We start from the raw sequence: 17,261 nt of genomic DNA, 5'->3' as shown, positions 1-17,261 counted from the left end.
CCGCTCCACCTTTAATACGCTGATGCAGAATCCCACAACCTCCGGGGACTGGCTCCTCGTGCCGCACCCCTGACAGCTCCACTAGGGACGCCGCAGAGCTCACCCCCCAGGTCCCACAGCCCCGGCCGGGCCGCACCCCGCAGCCCTTTCACTTCCGGCCCGCTCCAGGCAGCGCCTGGCCCGTCCCCCGCGCCTCTCGGGGAGGCGGGCGCCGGGCGAGCTCCTCCCCAGGCAGCAGCGGGAGCGGCCACGCCCTGTGCGCCGAGCCGGCCTCGGGTGGGGACTTGGCTCTGTTCAGCTTGCGCGCCGCGGGCCCCTTACAGCCAGGCCACGCGCCCGATCAGCCCTCGGCCCCCCTGACCTCCCTCGGCTGGGCCGGCCCGCGCCTCCCGGACCATGCTGCGCTGGCTGCGGGGCTTCGTGCTGCCCGCGGCGGCCTGCCAGGACGCGGAGCCGCCGACGCGCTACGAGACCCTCTTCTACAAGCTTGACCGCAACGGGGACGGCGTGGTGGACATCTGCGAGCTGCAGGAGGGGCTCAAGAGCCTGGGCATCCCCCTGGGCCAGGACGCCGAGGAGGTGGGTCGCTGCGGGGCCCGAGGGCCGGGAGGGCTGCGGGGACTCTGGGCGCTGCCAGGACGGAGGGCGGCTGCCCGCGCCTCTGCAGGAAGTAGCTGGGACTGTGGCTTCCAGCCCGCGAGTGGCTTCAGGAGCTCGGCAATGGGGTCAGGTATCCCGGAACGAATGCGCGTCAGGATCTGAAAGGCTACCGGTACTTTTCCAGAAAAATTAGTGCAGTGGACACTCTGGCTCACTCTAAGAATTTAAAATCCTGTGCCCAGTACGTTTGCTCTGAATGCATCCCAGGCCTTTTTAAGCCTATGCAAAAATTTAGCCACTTTTTGTTTTCTGGTTTTTTTTTAGCTCTCACACTTCAGTGGGCCCCAAGTTCTGTAAAGAGTCTCACATTTTGTATCTCTTCGAAGCTGCTTTCTTACACCAGCTAGTTTGTCTACTGTTTCAAAACTGTTTGAAAACCAGTGGTATGTTTCCCCCAACTTCCCGTTGAGGAGAGGCGACGTTCCATTGTTTAAGACATTCTTAATGCCCTAAGTACATACGTTGACCTGAGGGGTTGGCCCGTCGTATGAGCAATTTCAGCTTCTCTGAGTCATTTTAATTGTGTCCCTGAAGTGCAGCCCCTATCAGCAGAGATACTTGGAACCTCTCCAACCCCACTGAAAAGTAGGACACTTTGGCATTCCCTATCCCAAGAGAGAAAGTGATTAAGCTATAAGAGCCATAAACTGTTTTATAGTAGTTATATTTTAAGCTACTCATTCAATGTCTTTAGTAGTTACAGGCCTCTTCAGGTTACTATTTCTTCCTGAGTCAAATGTAGTAAGTTACAACTTTTAGGAAACTGCCCATTCTGTCCAAGGCTCATAATATTTATATTCACTTGTGATTTAAAAAAAGTTCTGACTGTATCTGTAGTTATGTTCTCTGTTTTATTCCTGATATCTCCCCCCCACCCCCGCTTCCCCTTCAATCTTGCCAAATCTTTTTTTCTTGCCAATCTTTTTTTTTTCCCCTTCAACCTTTGTCTCTTTTATTCATACACTGAAAGAACCAACTTTTGGTACTTTTTGCAGATTGTCTCCGTTTTAAAAATTTTCTTCCATTAACTTTTGTTTATTTCCTTCTACTTTCTTTGGGTTTGCTCATTTGTCCCTTTTCTAATTTCTTGAGTTATTAATAAATGCTTGATTTATTAATTTTGAGCTACAATATCACTTTAATCACTTCTTTAGTTTCATCCCGTAAGTTTGTACTTTTGTTGTAATTTAGTTCTAAGTATTTTCTAATTTCCAATATGATTTCATCTTTGACCCATGAATTATTTAAATGTGTGCTTTAAATTTCCAACTATATGCTTTTTTGGTTGGTTCTTTGAAAATATGAATAAAATAGACAAATCTCTGGCAAGACTGATTAATAAAAAGAGAGAGGAACTCAGGAATAAAAAATGTCTTCAATTTTCCAAAATTTATATAAGAACAAATTATAAAATAAGTTGTATAAAACTGTGTGTATGCAAACATATAGAACAGGATGGCGTATATTTGTCACACACATAATATATGTATTCTATACATACACATAAAATATATTTTATACCTACATACATATACATAGTATCACTCTGTGCTCATGCCAGATATTATTAACTATTCCCAGCACTCTTTTTTGATGGGTATATTCTTCAATTAAAGGTTAATAATGATTACTTCTGGATGGTAGGCGTTAAATTACCTTGTTACTTTTTTCTTCACAATTTTTGTATTTCAATTTTTTAAAATGATCATACATTATTATTTTTATGATTAGGAAAAAATAGAGTTGTTGTTTTTTTTTTTTAATAAATATCACCTCCTCTGGGATGAGCTTTTCTGGACCACCCTCTATAGAAGAGTTGGTCTCACCCTGCTATTTGTAGATCTTTGTCTCCTGTATCGCTACTGCTATAATTTTCAAAAGGTACTATTTTTATTTATTGGCTGTGCCTTCCACTAAGACCAGACATCTTGAAGATGAGGGTCATGTCTCAGTGATCTAAGCACAGTGGTACAAAAAAATTTAAGGCTGTGATTTGAAATACCGTAAACAAGACAGTGGGTCATTTGAAATAATTAAAAGAAAAAAAAATTTAACTGTAAAACAGTTGTTAGTGCTTTTAAAACTAAAACCAAAAACTCTCCTGTTGCTAGATACCTAGAAATGTTGGATAAAATAAGATAAATATATAAAAGACTTTTTTTAGAACAGTTTTTTGTTTACAACAAAGTTCAGAGGAAGGTACAGAGATTTCCCATACAGCCTCTGCCTCTAAACACCACATACATAGCCTCCCCCGTTGTCAACATCACTCATCAGAATGGTACATTTTTTACCAAAGGTGAACCTACATTGACACCTCATTATCACTTTAAGTCCATAGTTTACCTTAGGGTTCACTCTTGGTATTGTATGTTCTATGGGTTTGGACAAATGTATAATGACATGTATCCATTATTATAATATCATATAGAGTATTATTACTGCCCTAAAAGTCCTCTGTGCTCTGCCTATTCATTCCCACACCCTGACCACTGATCTTTTTATTGATTCTATAGTTTTTCCAGATAAACATCTTTTTACATACATAGATGAGCTTGTAAGAAAATAAGAAAAATCTAGTCAAACCACCTGGGTTTAAATCTTGGTTCTGCTACTTACTAGTTAACTTTGGGCCATTAAAAATATCTTTTTAGCTTCAGTTTCCTCATCTGTGACAGAGGTAACATGAGTACTTATCTTGTAGGGTTATTGTGAAGAATAGATGAATTAAAATAAGTAAAGTATTTAGAATAATTCATGATACCTAATAAGTAATCAATTAGCCTTTAAATTATCTAAAACTGTTACTACCATCACTTTTGAAAGAGGGGTGTCAAAATTTCCTCTATGATTGTACATTTGCCAACTTTCCTTTATAATTCTGTTGATTTTCCCTTTTATTTTAAAAACAGACTATATAATGGACTATACTGCTAGTGTATTCAAATTTAGCATTGTTTTAGCTTCCTGGTGAATTGCTCCTTTCATCATTACGCTTTCTTGCCTACCCTTATAGCATGGTTCCCGCCATATTTTACAAATACCTGAGTCATTGCACTAGCCAGGGTGTTCCCCTCAAACAGCTTGTTTTCCCAGGTCACCGCTGGGAGATCTTCAGCATTTGGGCTCCCACCTTGTACAAGGCATCATCCTTGCCCCATGTTGCACTCAGGGCTCTTTGCCTGCTGGGCAGTGAATGAGCCAGTTCCCAAACCCCATGTTCTCACCTCTTGTCTTGGGCTACTGCTGGTGCGAACTGTGTCATTTCTGGTTCTCCTAGGAGCAGAAACCAAGATGGGATTGGGTGTGCAAAAGAAGGGTAAGGGAGAGGAAACAGGAGTGGGTCGAAGGGGGTGTCTTCAGACCACGATACAAGTTTAATGCCTGTTAGAAGAGCGCAAGAAAAAAGAAGGTTTAGGAAGAACTTCAGACCAAAGCATAGTTCTTAGAAAGTCTCAACTAGGCTAACGGGGAGTCACTGAGGAAAGGTAATCTGTTAGGAGAGTCCTGCAGAGGCTGCCCCGTGCTGTACTAGTCATTGGTCGGAGCAGCCCAGGGCAAGCGTGGCCTTGGAGTGAGTGCTGCAGTGGGTCCAGAGGTCCAAAGGTGTGGCAGGTTGGCTGTCAGTCACCTCTGCTCCTGCAGCAGGTTCGCCTGTGGAGCGACCTGACCTGGCCTCCACAGGCCACTCCATGGCTCCCACAGATGTGCTTCTCAGCATAGGTTTGGGGAGTGCTCCCTTATTGTTCTCAGCCTCTCTTCCTCAGGGAGGACAGTGGGACAAACTACAGTCCCCATTGCTTCACTTGGTCACAACTGGCACTCATGATTTCCCTTCTTGACTGTCTATTTTAAATTCCACTCACATTGAGCTAGAATCTCTGCAGGTCTTTGTGACTTACCTGGTGGTGTGACCCAAGCTTTCCTTTCTGCAGTGTCTGAGCTTCTCAGGCCAGTGTTGCTGCATGTGCCCATTCACAGTTATAACTGGGCATCCCTGGAGTCCACGTGGATCATCTGAGTTCCATAAGTATTCCTGTCTGTCTCTGCGGTGTGGAAGCAGCCGTGCTTCCTGCTGATCAGGGCCAATTTACACCTACTAAGAGGAGGACTTCTTTTCTTGCCTGTTGGTCCCTGGACACAAGGAGTTACAAATGTCCAGGTGAAAGTTACAGCTTGTAGTTCAATGGGACCCTCATTGTGTTCCCTGACAAGAGTATATCTATCCTGCTTGGGGACCAGAAGCTAACCCTGCAGAGCCCAGAGTTGTGGGGGCGGGAAGCAAAAAGTCCCCAGTGGGTCATTGGGAGTGATAGTAAGTGGGACCGCTCCTGCTTCCACCTCTTAGTTCCTGGACTCATGTATTCTTCCTTTTGGGGGCACAGAGCCACATGGTAGTTCTCTGATTTAGTGTACATAACGGCATCCCAAAGGGTGGCAACCCATTTTTGCCAAATATTGTCTCCTAGGTGGTGCTTCGGCTGTGCTTTCAGTAGGACATTCCAGCATTCTGTGAGGTTGGCTGCTTCCAGATGGTGTGGGGTGTGAAATGGCCAGTGGATCCAGTGGTCTTGGGCCCATGTCCACACCTCTTACACTATGAAGGGATCCCCTGGTCAGATGCTGTGTTCTGTAGGGATTTCATGCCTGTGGCTCAGGCATTCCACAAGCCCCCAGATAGTGGTGCTATCTGAATCGTTGTGGGCAGGAAAGGGAAACCCCTACCTTCCTCTGAGGAAGACCCAGTGCCCCTTACACCACAGGAGGCACCCAATATAACTGACTTTCCACCGAGTGACCAGTTGGCCTTCTTAAGGATTAGTGTCATGTCAGGGCCAGGCAAGGGCCAGATCATGAAAGGCATTGAGGACCTGCCAGGTGGTTTGGACTTTTATCATTTAAGTGATGGGAGCACTTGAGAGGTTTTAAGCAAGAGGGGACACAGGCAAACTTATGACTTAGGAAGATCACTCTGGTGGCTGTGCAAAAACAGGAGGAAGAGAGGGTGTGGAGGCAAGCCTGGGCGACAGTAGCCAATCAAATACTTGGAATTAGGGTTACATGGTCAGTCTTTATGGGGGAGAATTTCAGAGGCATAGGTCAAGGGTTTGTATAATGTCAAGGATTGGGGAGATTACCCACTTGAGTATCTAGAAATGAGAACTATGGGGTGATTCTTCAAGGGAAGGTTTCAGGATAATTTGCATCTAAAACAAATACTCAACCTAAAGTGAAATCTCTATAAATTTCTGTCTGACTTGATCTCATCTCCATGTTGCCAGGCTTTTGTAACGAATTTGGCATGTAGAAGAGAGCAAATTTCTGTTTAAGTTCCTTTAGGCCTTAAATGGAAAGAATGTGGAACATAATAAGGAATACAATAACTAATTGTTACTAAGTGTTCCAAAAGTATACAGGGAAGGGAAAAGACATCAAGGCAAGTCCTTAGACAAAATTAAGAACTAGCTAGAGGCGAACTCACTATGGTTTCTTCTGATATGAATGACCCTGCTTTTCCATGTGTTTCCAAATCTCCTCATTATGAAATCAGTGTTTTAGAAGAGATAAAATTCACATTAAGTTCTCCTACGACTCAGGAATTGAGAGCAGAAGGTAGTATGAGGAACAAGGAGATACAGTAGTTATTACTAATTTTCCCATAAGAATCTAGTAATCCTGTCTGCTTTTTGGAGTATTTTCCATTGTTTCCTCCCTCCTCCCTCTTTGCCTCCCCCTCCTCCTCCTCATTGTTTTTCATCAAAGCCCACATTAGAACATTTTAAAAGGCAATCCCAATGTTTGGATGTCATTTGAGGTACTCTGAGGAAAAAAATTTCAGAACATCAAAGAGCAGAAGAAATAATCTGAATTTTAATTTACTGAAATGGAAATCAGAAAAATAAACTGATGATGAAGAGTCAGCAGTTTTAGCTGGAAGTATGCTTATTTTGGTTCAGTTTAGGCTTGGAAGACTTCAGAATAGTGTAGGACCAAAAAAAAAAAAATCTGGATTTAGAATTAAGGCAATAAAATGATGAGATGACCAAGTCTATGTTTTGCTCTCTTCTATCAGTTCTATAAAATGCTGTTAGTCTGTTTTCTTTATTCAGAAGTCTGGCTGTGACTTCTGTCTCTTCTACTTGGTCTTTAGACTCTTGCGCCTGCCTGGATGTCTGTCTTCTATGACTCTTTGTGACTACTTGCATTCTCTGCAATGCCCAGGGAAGGATCATTCCCTGTGGACTGTAAAATTCTCTTTTGTTGGAGAATTCCTTGTTGATTGGGCCACAGCACATCTTGTGAAACAACATTAGATGTTTGCCACTGCTCAGCAGCTCTGGGGAGAAACGTTTATTGCGAAGCTTGCAGTAGTACTTATGACTAAGCATGGCATAATCTCTTTCTGGCAAACCCACGGGTAGTTCAAGGACATGGGATGGTCCTCTTTGTGTTTTCAGTACTTGACATGATGAGTAAACAGAACAAAAACTGACAGATAATGGCTTGATTAGATTACCTTTATGAATTGAAAAAATTTTATTTTGGGGGAGCAGTTTTATGTTCACAGCAAAGTTAAGAGGAAGGTCTAGAGATTTCCCATATCTCACCTGCCCCCATGCATGCATAGCCTCCCCCATGATCAACATCTGACACCGAGTGGTAACATTTGTTACAGTTGATGAACCTACATTGACATATCACCCCAAGTCCATAGTTGACCTTAGGTGTTGTATATTCTATCAGTTTGGACAAATGTATAATGATGTGTATCCATCTTTACAGAATCATACAGGGTATTTTTCACTGCACTAAAAATCCTCTCTGCTCTGTCTATTCATCCTTCCACCCATTTCTCCAACCGTCTGGCAACCACTGATCTTTTTGCTGTCTCTATAGTTTTGCCTTTTCCAGAATATGATATTGCTAGAATCATACAGTATGTAACCTTTTCAGATTGGCTTCTTTCACTTAGTAATATGAACTTAAGATTTCTCCATGTCTTTTCATGGCTTGATAGCTCTTTTCTTTCTAACACTGAATAATGGTCCATTGTCTGGATGTACCACAGTTTACTTACCCGTTCACCTACATCTTGGTTGCTTCCAATTTTGGCAATTATGAATAAAGCTGCTACAAACATTTGTGTTTAGATTTTCATGTGGACATACATTTTCAACTCCTTTGGGTAGATACCAAGGAGCATGATTGCTGGATTATATGGTAAAAGTGTGTTTAGTTTTGTAAGAAATTGCCAAACTGTCTTCCCAGGTGTACCATTTTGCATTCCCACCAGCATGAGAGTTCTTGTTACTCCATATGAATTTTAACATTCAAGTTTTTAAAGAGTACTCCATATTTTTAAAAGTAACTTATGTAAAAAGTGGAATTTTGACTGTGAAACTACACTTCCACATTTCCAGTGGAGCCAGATGAGGGACCACAGGTATGTGTATAGGGAAGCCAGAGCTCTCAGTGGTTACGGAAAGTGGCGATTAAGAAGACGCCATAAACATTGTTTATGAGTATCTCCTGGACCCCAGTTGACTTAACTTCTGCCCATTTTGAGATTATCCTCCCAAGTGTGCTGCCAAAATCTGTACAGATGGAGATGGGACTCTGTCTGTTCAGCAGCCTTGCTCTGGAGCCACTGAAGATACTGAGTGAAGATAAGGAACTGGGGGAGAGGATCACAGAAGGAAAGGCCCACATAGTCAGATTTTCATTCTGGTCCCAAGCTTCATTACAGTAATTCCCAAGTGCCTTAACCTTAGAAGAAGAAGTCTTAGGTGTGACCAGACAACTTAAAAAAAAAAAAATGTTGGACCAACACCACCAGTCATTATGGCCTCAAAGTCCATGTCTCAGAACTCCCCTACCCACTTTTCTCTAAAAAGAAGTTCTACCTTTAGAGACAGACCTGTGCGGAGGCCTCTCAGGAAGCTTCTGGAGAAAAGGCTCTTCCTGGAGTGAGGTGGGAAACAGGGAGTCTGATTGGCTGATCTGGGAGTGGGGCTGGAACTCCATGGCCTCACACTCCAGGCCTGACCTCCAGCACCAACCCTTCCGAGGCTCCCAGCGCATCTCGTGCCTCTGCTCTGGAGCCGTTGTGATGAACCGTCCCCTTTCCGTTCTGTACCTGGCCCGGGGGCTTTGGTTTGGTAGCAGAGAGGCGGCTGCTACCTTAGGTCTTTTCCAACTCGGCCTGTGGTGGGCAGAGATCACCATCCTCCCTCTCATTTCCACCTCGGGGAGACTAATGGGGGTCACAGCGTGGACCACCCGAAGCACTTCTGTTGCCAGAGACATCCCAGATGGATGCCTTCTATGAAGAACTGTTTTCGTATCTAGACCATAATGAAGATGGGACCCTGGACATCCTTGAACTTCAGGAAGGCCTGCAGGACATAGGGGTCATTCAGGATAAAGGGAAGGTGGGCTTCAGTGGGACTGTGGTCGGAGAGACGTTGGGTCTGAGTATTCTGGAGGGGCCTTGGGCAGAGAAGGGTAAAGCCAAATTTACACGTTCCCAAGCTTGATGCTGGGCCGCACTATAGTTTTCAGGTCTATTACCAACATTACTGTATGAAGAATAACAACGTTATTAATACTCCTCTCAAGCATTTTTCTCAATTTTCTCCCTGGCTCTAATAACACTTCTAAATTCAAATTGCTCTCAAGATGTTGGCTGCAACCTTGTTTTTGGAGTCACCTTGTTCAATGTACTCACCTGTTATTAGTAGCCTAGATGTGCATTTAGGCCAAAGATGCTCTCTTCCCACTTTGGGGAACTGGCATAATCATTGTGTGTTTTGGGAGTTGTGTGGTAGTTGGAAATTCTCTAATAGTGTATTTTGGTTTCTGTTCTTGGAAGGAGGGCAATCAGTCTGAGTGGCTTGTACTCTTGGCATTTCTCCCATGCTGCTGTTTCCTCATAAGGTGCCTTTATCGTCAGACTTTTGAAGAATGAGCTTGGGCATTGTTTCCTTTGCACATCTTTTCCCCAGCAACCTAGATGAGAGGATACTTCTCAGTATGCAGTGCCTAATGCATATTTCTATCAGTGTATTTCCAAGTTATTTTCTGTTCAGAAGTTATTATTGAGTATAATTATTACTTTCCAATTATCTTTGCTCTTTGGATGTTTAACCCAATAGATGGAGATCCATGAGAGTTAAAGACTGGCAAATTCATTGAAGATAATTGGCACTTTATGCTCAAAAAACTGTCAGATGAGTTCTGTCACGTTAAGATTTGGTAAAACTCTTCCTATTCGCCATGTGAACTTTGGGAGTCTATTTTGATCATTCACTTAGTCATTGATCAGTTGTATTTTGAGCACATTCTACATGCCAAGCACTGTGTCCTGGTTTCCTCATTTGTAGCATCAGAGGCCTGGACTGGATGTTGTCCATGGACCAGAACAGTCCAAAATATTATCTCTGTAAAGTTTACTTGGATTTTTAAATTGTGTTTTTCCTTTTAAACCTAAATGTCCTTCATGCTTTTTTAAAGCTACTCTTGTACTTAGATTTTCACATGTGACTTGTATTGATATTTGTTTATTTGATACAAACTAACCTTTCATAAGAAATTCAGGATTATGCCATAAACAAGTTTAACCCTTTAAAACACATTTCTTCTTTATCAAAACAAATTTTTTTGCATATTTGTCTTTTGTTTTTGGTAAGAGGTGGTGTGAGCCATATAAAGGCTTTTTATGACTGATGATGTCTCACATATCAAAACTCTGGCAGTCTCTGCACCAGCCACATAGAACCTTATATTTCAGGGAAACTGATGTGGCTTTTCCTCAGGTGCTGGTGACATCTCTAGGAAGTTTTGATGTGAGTTTTCTCCCCCATGTCTCCAGCTTCCCTAGTAGAAGTTTATTTATATAGAATGAGAATTCAATTGATTCTTTAAATATAGAAATGGTACTTACATACTGCTAAGAAAGAAAAGATACAACTTTTTATTCTGATAACAGATTTTTTGAATGATACTTGATATGGTTTTTTTTTTTGCTGTGAAAGGTGAGAGACTGAATACGCAAATAGACAGTGGTTAGACCATATTTAAAATTGAACTTTGAATTTCATAATGTGTGCAAATGTCAAATCACTATGTAGTACACCTGAAACTAACTTAATACTGTACGTCAACTATATTTCAATTAAAAAAAATTTGAACTTTGACCTAGGACCTACCCAGAAAACTACCCCTTGTCTATAATAAACGATCCAGGAAGCCAACCCGCTATAAGTCAGACTTACTGGAAGCCAGAATGCTATCTCTAGTGACAGTCCAGGAAGCTAAACAATAACTTGTGTAACAGTCAGCCCCAAATGGCCAGAAATTAATTGATAACTGACATTTTCCCCAATTTTTGTCCCTGCTTCCAACTTAGGACCAACCAGAGAAAGCCAAATATGCCCCCCTAACCAATCACACAGGATGCCCCACGTTTGCTTTAGCCCACCTACAGTTTTCCCAGTCCAACAGTCTCCAATCAGGGCACACCCCAAAACTCCTTTTTTTTCTACTATAAAGCTTTCTCACTCTTCTTCCTGCCTTTGAGCCAAAATACAAGTGACAGTGGTTGACTTCCTTGCTATAGTTTTCTCAGGATAAACAGCCTTTCCTTTTCTCCTTTGACTGGTCTTTATTTCCACAGAGGAATAGGCAAGAAAACTCAAAAGTCAGAGTCATTAGACAGTTGTAACTCTGGGAATCTTTATTTACCGTAACAAAGGCTAATGAAACATGGGTAAAAAAATCAGGCTGTTCAAAGATAGCGTTAGAGATGTCCTTTAACTTGTAATTTCTAAAATGATAGTTGTTCACTGTTATTTTCATTGACCAAAATATAAACTTCTTAGATGAAACTTCAGTACATAAATGGGGCCCCAGAATGCTGTGACATTTTCTCTTGGATTATGCAAATCTCAGTATATGTGTTGAGTAATCAGAAAATAATTTCCAGATGAAAATCATCCTCAATCTAATTTGTGAAAGTAATTAAATAGGAATAATTATTTTTCAGTGACACTACAAATGTATTTGCTTTTAAAACTGTAAATAATAATTGATGGCATTTAGGTTGCAGATAAGAGAGTCCTAGTCATCCTTGTTTAAACAAAAAAGGATAGAATTCTTTGTAGATACCCTTTATTAGTTTGAGGAAGCACCATTCCTAGTTTGCTCAGAGTTTTTAGTCACAAATGATATTGAATCCATCAAATGTTTTTCCGCATTTATTAAGGTAACCACATGACTTTTCTTTTTTATTTTGTTACTGTGGTAAATTACAAGATTAAAAAAAAATATGTTAACCTAACCTGGGATTACTGGAATACATTTATTTTGTGTATGTATGTGTGTCCATATGTAGTGTTATGTATATACGTATTATGTACATATGTATATGTAATATATAGTATTATACATGTACATATGTGTATGTATAATACATATAGTATTATATGTGTATATATATAGTATCCATTTATATATTGTTGTATTCATATAATTATATATATAGTATTATCAATTTTATATATTGTATCCATATATATTATGTATATATATATTATGTGTGTGTGTATATCAATACATATATTTGTGTGAAATAATATATTATTTCTTTCTCAAAGGAATGATTTTTCTTAATAGAGATAGACAGTTTGATATGACAGCTTTTTATAAGAATCATCTTTAGGAAAAGATTATTTAATTTTGGAAATTAAAGGGAAAAAATACTATTTTAAACATTTAAATTTAGGTCAAGATTTGTCTTCTATCTTAGGATTTATAAAATACAAGTCTTAATAGGAAAACAGCCAATCTGCTTGACGTGTTTGTACAAAAAATCTAATATTTTTAACCCATATAAAAATATCTCTAATTTTTTCCTTTTTTGTAGAAAATTTTTACTACTGGTGATGTCAACAAAGATGGAAAGCTGGATTTTGAAGAATTTATGAAGTACCTTAAAGACCATGAGAAACAAATGAAATTGGCATTTAAGAGTTTGGACAAAAATAATGATGGTGCGTCTTTCTTTTCTATTTATCACCAGCACATCTCATGCTTCCAAAAGTCTAAAACAATGTATATTTAGTCAGTCTACTTTTAGATGATAATTATTACTTGTGTTAATGCTTGTTTTTCTTAGTAATGTGATTTTTATATAGAATGTTTTTAGTGAAGAAAAGTTATATGTAGCTTTGCCCAATGAATCATAAACTGTGAGTAGGGCCTTTGTAATATATTAATTATGGAACCTTATACTGATTTGACTTAAAACTATGGGTTAAAAATAATAGTTATGTTTTTTTGCTCTCTGGGCAAGAGACTTATTTTTATTCTTACTAAGCATAAGTATTATATATTCTAAAATTTAAACAACTTTCAGAGTATCTTATATTTGATAGTCTTTTTGAAAGAATTACATGTGATCAAAGAAGATGCTCTGATTCTGAAAGTTAGAAAAGAAAACAGCAGATAGACGTTTAAATATATACCTTCTGATTGGGATTATAGTTTTTCTATTTAGATTAATAGCTTGGAGTCCCAGTCATGTGGAGCAAGAAGTAAGGGCCACCGTAGGAGAAAGGGAAGAGCTATCAAACCCTTATCACCAGAGGCAACCTTTGGTAGGAAGAGGGCATTTATTTTAAAAATGTATAATGCAGCCTCAGACCCCTCCCCACACATGAGTGGTCAAGGCCATTTCATTCAAGATTTGTTATTCAAGAAACAAGTTAAACAAATAAATTGAGAGACAATATGGTTCATACCAGGGATAGGCAAACTTCTTTGTTTTGTAAAAGTCCAGATAGTATTTTAGCTTATTGGCCGTATGATCTCAGTTGCAGGTACTCATCTCTGCTGTCACAGTGCAGAAACAGTCATAGATCATATGTAAATGAGTAGGCATGGCTGTGTTCCAATAAAACTTTATTTACAAAAGCAGGCAACTGGCCTTATTTGGCCAGAGGGTTATAGTTTGCTGATCCCTGATTTTTACTGAACATTAACTTCAGTTAGACTCAAGGCAAGTTCCTTCAAACAAAGAAACAACTAAACCCTTTGAATGGTTTTGATGATCGTTCAAATCTGTGACTTGGCTAGGAAGAGCTGAGTTTGTGGTGGAAAGTAGTACCGTTAGAATATTTGTTACCACCCATAAACCTTACATTGTATGTTCCAAGTCTACCTTAGTCCAATCTTGTAGCAAAATTCAATTCTTACAATCAAATTTATTTCTTCCCACAAACTTTCATCCCACCCTGAACCCTCTAAAGTTCAGCTGCAGAGAAGGGACTGTCTATATACTGTTAGGGCAGGCAGTTGCTGGGAGATGAAGCTACCTCAGGATCATCTCCAGGTAAGTAGAGGCCAATCGTTCAGTATGTACAGTATGCACGTATCAATGGTCCATTTCAGAAAATTCTAAATGAACCAGAAGAAATAATTAAAGGTGAAATATTTTTATTTTATTTTTTATTGAGGTATAGTTGATTTATAATGTTGTATTAAAGATGAAATTTGTAGTAAATACAAACAGTTTCCCCTCAGTTTATCTTGTTTTTGTATTTAAAAACACTTTTTCATTATAGGTTCATACTTTTGTTTATTAGACTTTCTTAAAGCAAAGCATATACAGTCTGTCCTCATTATTCATGAATTCTGTATTTGAGAATTTTTCTACTTGCTAAAATTTAACTCCATAAGTAACCCCCAAATCAATACTCACGGTGCGTTTACAGTCGTTCATGGATTTGCACTGAGCAGCCACAAATTTCATTTGCTTGGTGAGCACATTTCTAGCTGAGATAGAAAGAGGCGATGCGCTGTGTTCTTGTTTTAGCTTTTTTATTGTAAACAAGTCCCTCTGCAGTCTCCTTGGTGCCATGTTTTTTGCATTTTTGTGCTTTTTATTGGTGATTTCACTATTTGCAGTGGCTCCCAAGAACAGTGCTGAAATGGTGTCGAGTGTTCCTAAATGCGGGAAGGCTGTGATGTGCCTTTGGAAGAAAATACGTGTGTCAGAAAAGCTTCACTCAGGCATGAGTTATAGTGCTGGTGACCATGAGTTCAATGTTTATGAGTCAATAATATATATTAAACAAGGTGTCTTTAAACAGAAACACACAGAAAACAAGGTTTTGTATTGACTGGTTGATGAGAATATTGTGACCAGAGGCACAGGAGCCTAACCCTGTATTTCCCTTAGGAACAGTGGTTCGGTTCTTTAGTTCTGTGTTCATGGTGACCTTATAGAAAGTAACTACAGTGAATAATGAGAATCAACTGTACTTCTTTGAGAGTGCAATCATAAAGGAGATTGTTCAGAGTGGTATTTGAAAAATTTCATGGCTAACAGGGTGACGCCTCTAACTGCTCTTACATTGTCCGGATTCTCATGCTGCTCCTTTCCTCGCCCTGGAAGAAGTCTCTCCAAACCCTATCATTCCTTCAGAGTCCTTCCATTAAAGGGAGTCTTTCCTTTCACCACTAACAGTAATTTTTGTGTTCCTCTCTTCCTGGAGAACTTTGCTGTTAATCCTGGTTTGGCATCAGACCCTTTGGTTTGTTTACCTGTTCCATGCGTCTTCGTCTTAGGATCCTCATGAGTCTGTGGGATGCTTGAGGGAAATGCAATCTTACATTTATTGCTTATGTTTTCTCTTTCTTCTTCTCTTCTGATTCTTCTCCTTTCTATAACATGCTCTAATTGCTCTTATAATAATAATTTTCCTACTTCCATCATCCTACATCATCCCGCTTTATTTTTATTGCCAGATTTCTCAAAAGAATATTCTACACTCTTTGGCTTCATTTAGTCATTTTCTACTTTCTTTTAACTCAGTGCCTTACATCTTTATGTATAATAAATGCTTAATCATTTATTAAAATGTAGAAATGCATACTTTAAAATTAATAGATCCTAGCTTAATTGAATTTACCTCAAAGTCAGAGTATCTTGATTTGAATCTCAGTTCTGCTCCTTCTTAATGCCGTTTCTTGGTAAGGCCATGTAAGCTCTCAGTCTTTTCTTTAGATGGAATGTCATTATTTACCTACAAGGCTGTTATGATTTTTGAATAAAATAATGTGTGTATATTTGTTTAATGTATTTGTTGAAATTTGAGTTGGTGTTGCAGTATGTTCTTAAGCAAATCTATAGCTCATCTAAATTCACAATTTTACCTTAATCAGTTCAAGGCTCTCCCTTATAAAGTGAGGGATTTGAAATTCATGATTTCTAAGGTCTTATCAGTTCTGAGTTTATAATTTTGATTTTTTAAAGGAAGAATTGAGGCTTCTGAAATTGTCCAGTCTCTCCAGATACTAGGTGTAACTATTTCTAAACAACAAGCAGAGTTGATTCTTCAAAGGTAAGCTCTTCCTCTATTGACAGTTGTTTTTTTTTTTTTTTTACTTTTAGTATCCTGTATTAGAGATCTGCCTTTGTAACTGTGGCTTAAAACAAATCCTTGTACCTTACCATTCCTCACTATGTACTTTCGATATCTTTCTCCCCTTTTTCTCGCTTTTCATTTTGTGTGTACACATATACCTAAAGTGTAGGAATGGGAAAACTCTTTCAAGGCTTCCAGGGCTGGTGCAGTAGAAGAAGCTCTGTTTTCCCTTTTACATGACTCCTTTACCACTCACACAAAACACTTCACTTCTGAAACTTCTGGTCACTGAATATGTGGGGTTTTTTCCCCACAACAAGCAATTCTAGCTGACACTAGCTGGGTGTCCTACAGCGTAACTCAATTCTAACATTGTCTACCTGGAGGTAGTGTCAGATCCCACAGATTAAAGACTCAGTTTCACAAGACTGCTGTCCACTTCAGATACCAATCGCAAGGAGTAGGTCCCCAGATTACCCACATCTTCTGCCTGACTTGACTACACATCAGAGGTTCCCGTGACCTTCTCCCTTTTGGGTTCAGTTACTTGCTAGAGGAGCTCACAGAACTCAGGGAAACATTTACTTATGCTTACCAGTTTATTACAGGATATTATAAAGGATACAGATGAACAGGCAGACAAAAAGATGCGTAAGGGGAGGCCTGGGAGGGTCCTGAGCACAGGTGTCCTTGCGGAGTTAGGTGTTTCACTCTGCCAGTGTGTGGATGTGTTTGCTAACCAGAAGCTCCCTAAATCCTGTGCTATTGAGATTTTTATGGAGGCTTCTTCATGTAGGCATGCTCAATTATTAACTCCATTTTCAGTCCCTCTCCCCCTCTGGAGAATTGGGGTGGGATGGGGGTGGGAAGGGGGCTGAAAATTCCAATCTTCTAATCATGACTTGGTTTTTCTGGTGACCAGCCCTCATCCAGGAGCCATCCAGGAGCCCACCCAGAGTTGCCTCATTAGAACAAAAGATGCCCTAGTGCTCTTATCACTTAGGAAATTACAAGGGCTTTAGGGGCTCTTGCCAGGAACAGGGAACAGAGACCAAGTTATATATTTTCTTTTATCTCACAGTGTTTTAAAAGACAGAATCTGATTGTGTTTTCAGTAGTGGAAATCACGGACCTTCCCTTGAGTGCTCGGCCGTCAGTGTGACTCATATACCT

General features: G+C 40.0%; 1 protein-coding gene across 1 annotated transcript in view; it reads left to right on the top strand.

Annotated features, from left to right (window-relative positions):
- Positions 1–211: 211 nt before the first annotated feature.
- LOC103018798 (mitochondrial adenyl nucleotide antiporter SLC25A24) overlaps positions 212–17,261 on the top strand; it is a 42,271-nt gene continuing 25,221 nt past the window's right edge. Inside the window, exons 1-3 of the mRNA XM_007169493.2 lie at positions 212–579; positions 12,584–12,710; positions 15,977–16,064. Coding sequence (XP_007169555.2) covers positions 397–579; positions 12,584–12,710; positions 15,977–16,064 — 398 coding nt within the window. The 5' untranslated portion in view covers positions 212–396. The remainder of the gene's footprint in view (positions 580–12,583; positions 12,711–15,976; positions 16,065–17,261) is intronic.

Source organism: Balaenoptera acutorostrata, chromosome 1 (assembly GCF_949987535.1).
Source record: "Balaenoptera acutorostrata chromosome 1, mBalAcu1.1, whole genome shotgun sequence".
NCBI lineage: Eukaryota > Metazoa > Chordata > Mammalia > Artiodactyla > Balaenopteridae > Balaenoptera > Balaenoptera acutorostrata.
Note: the sequence above shows the minus strand (reverse complement) of the source record. Positions and strands in the feature narration are given on the sequence as shown.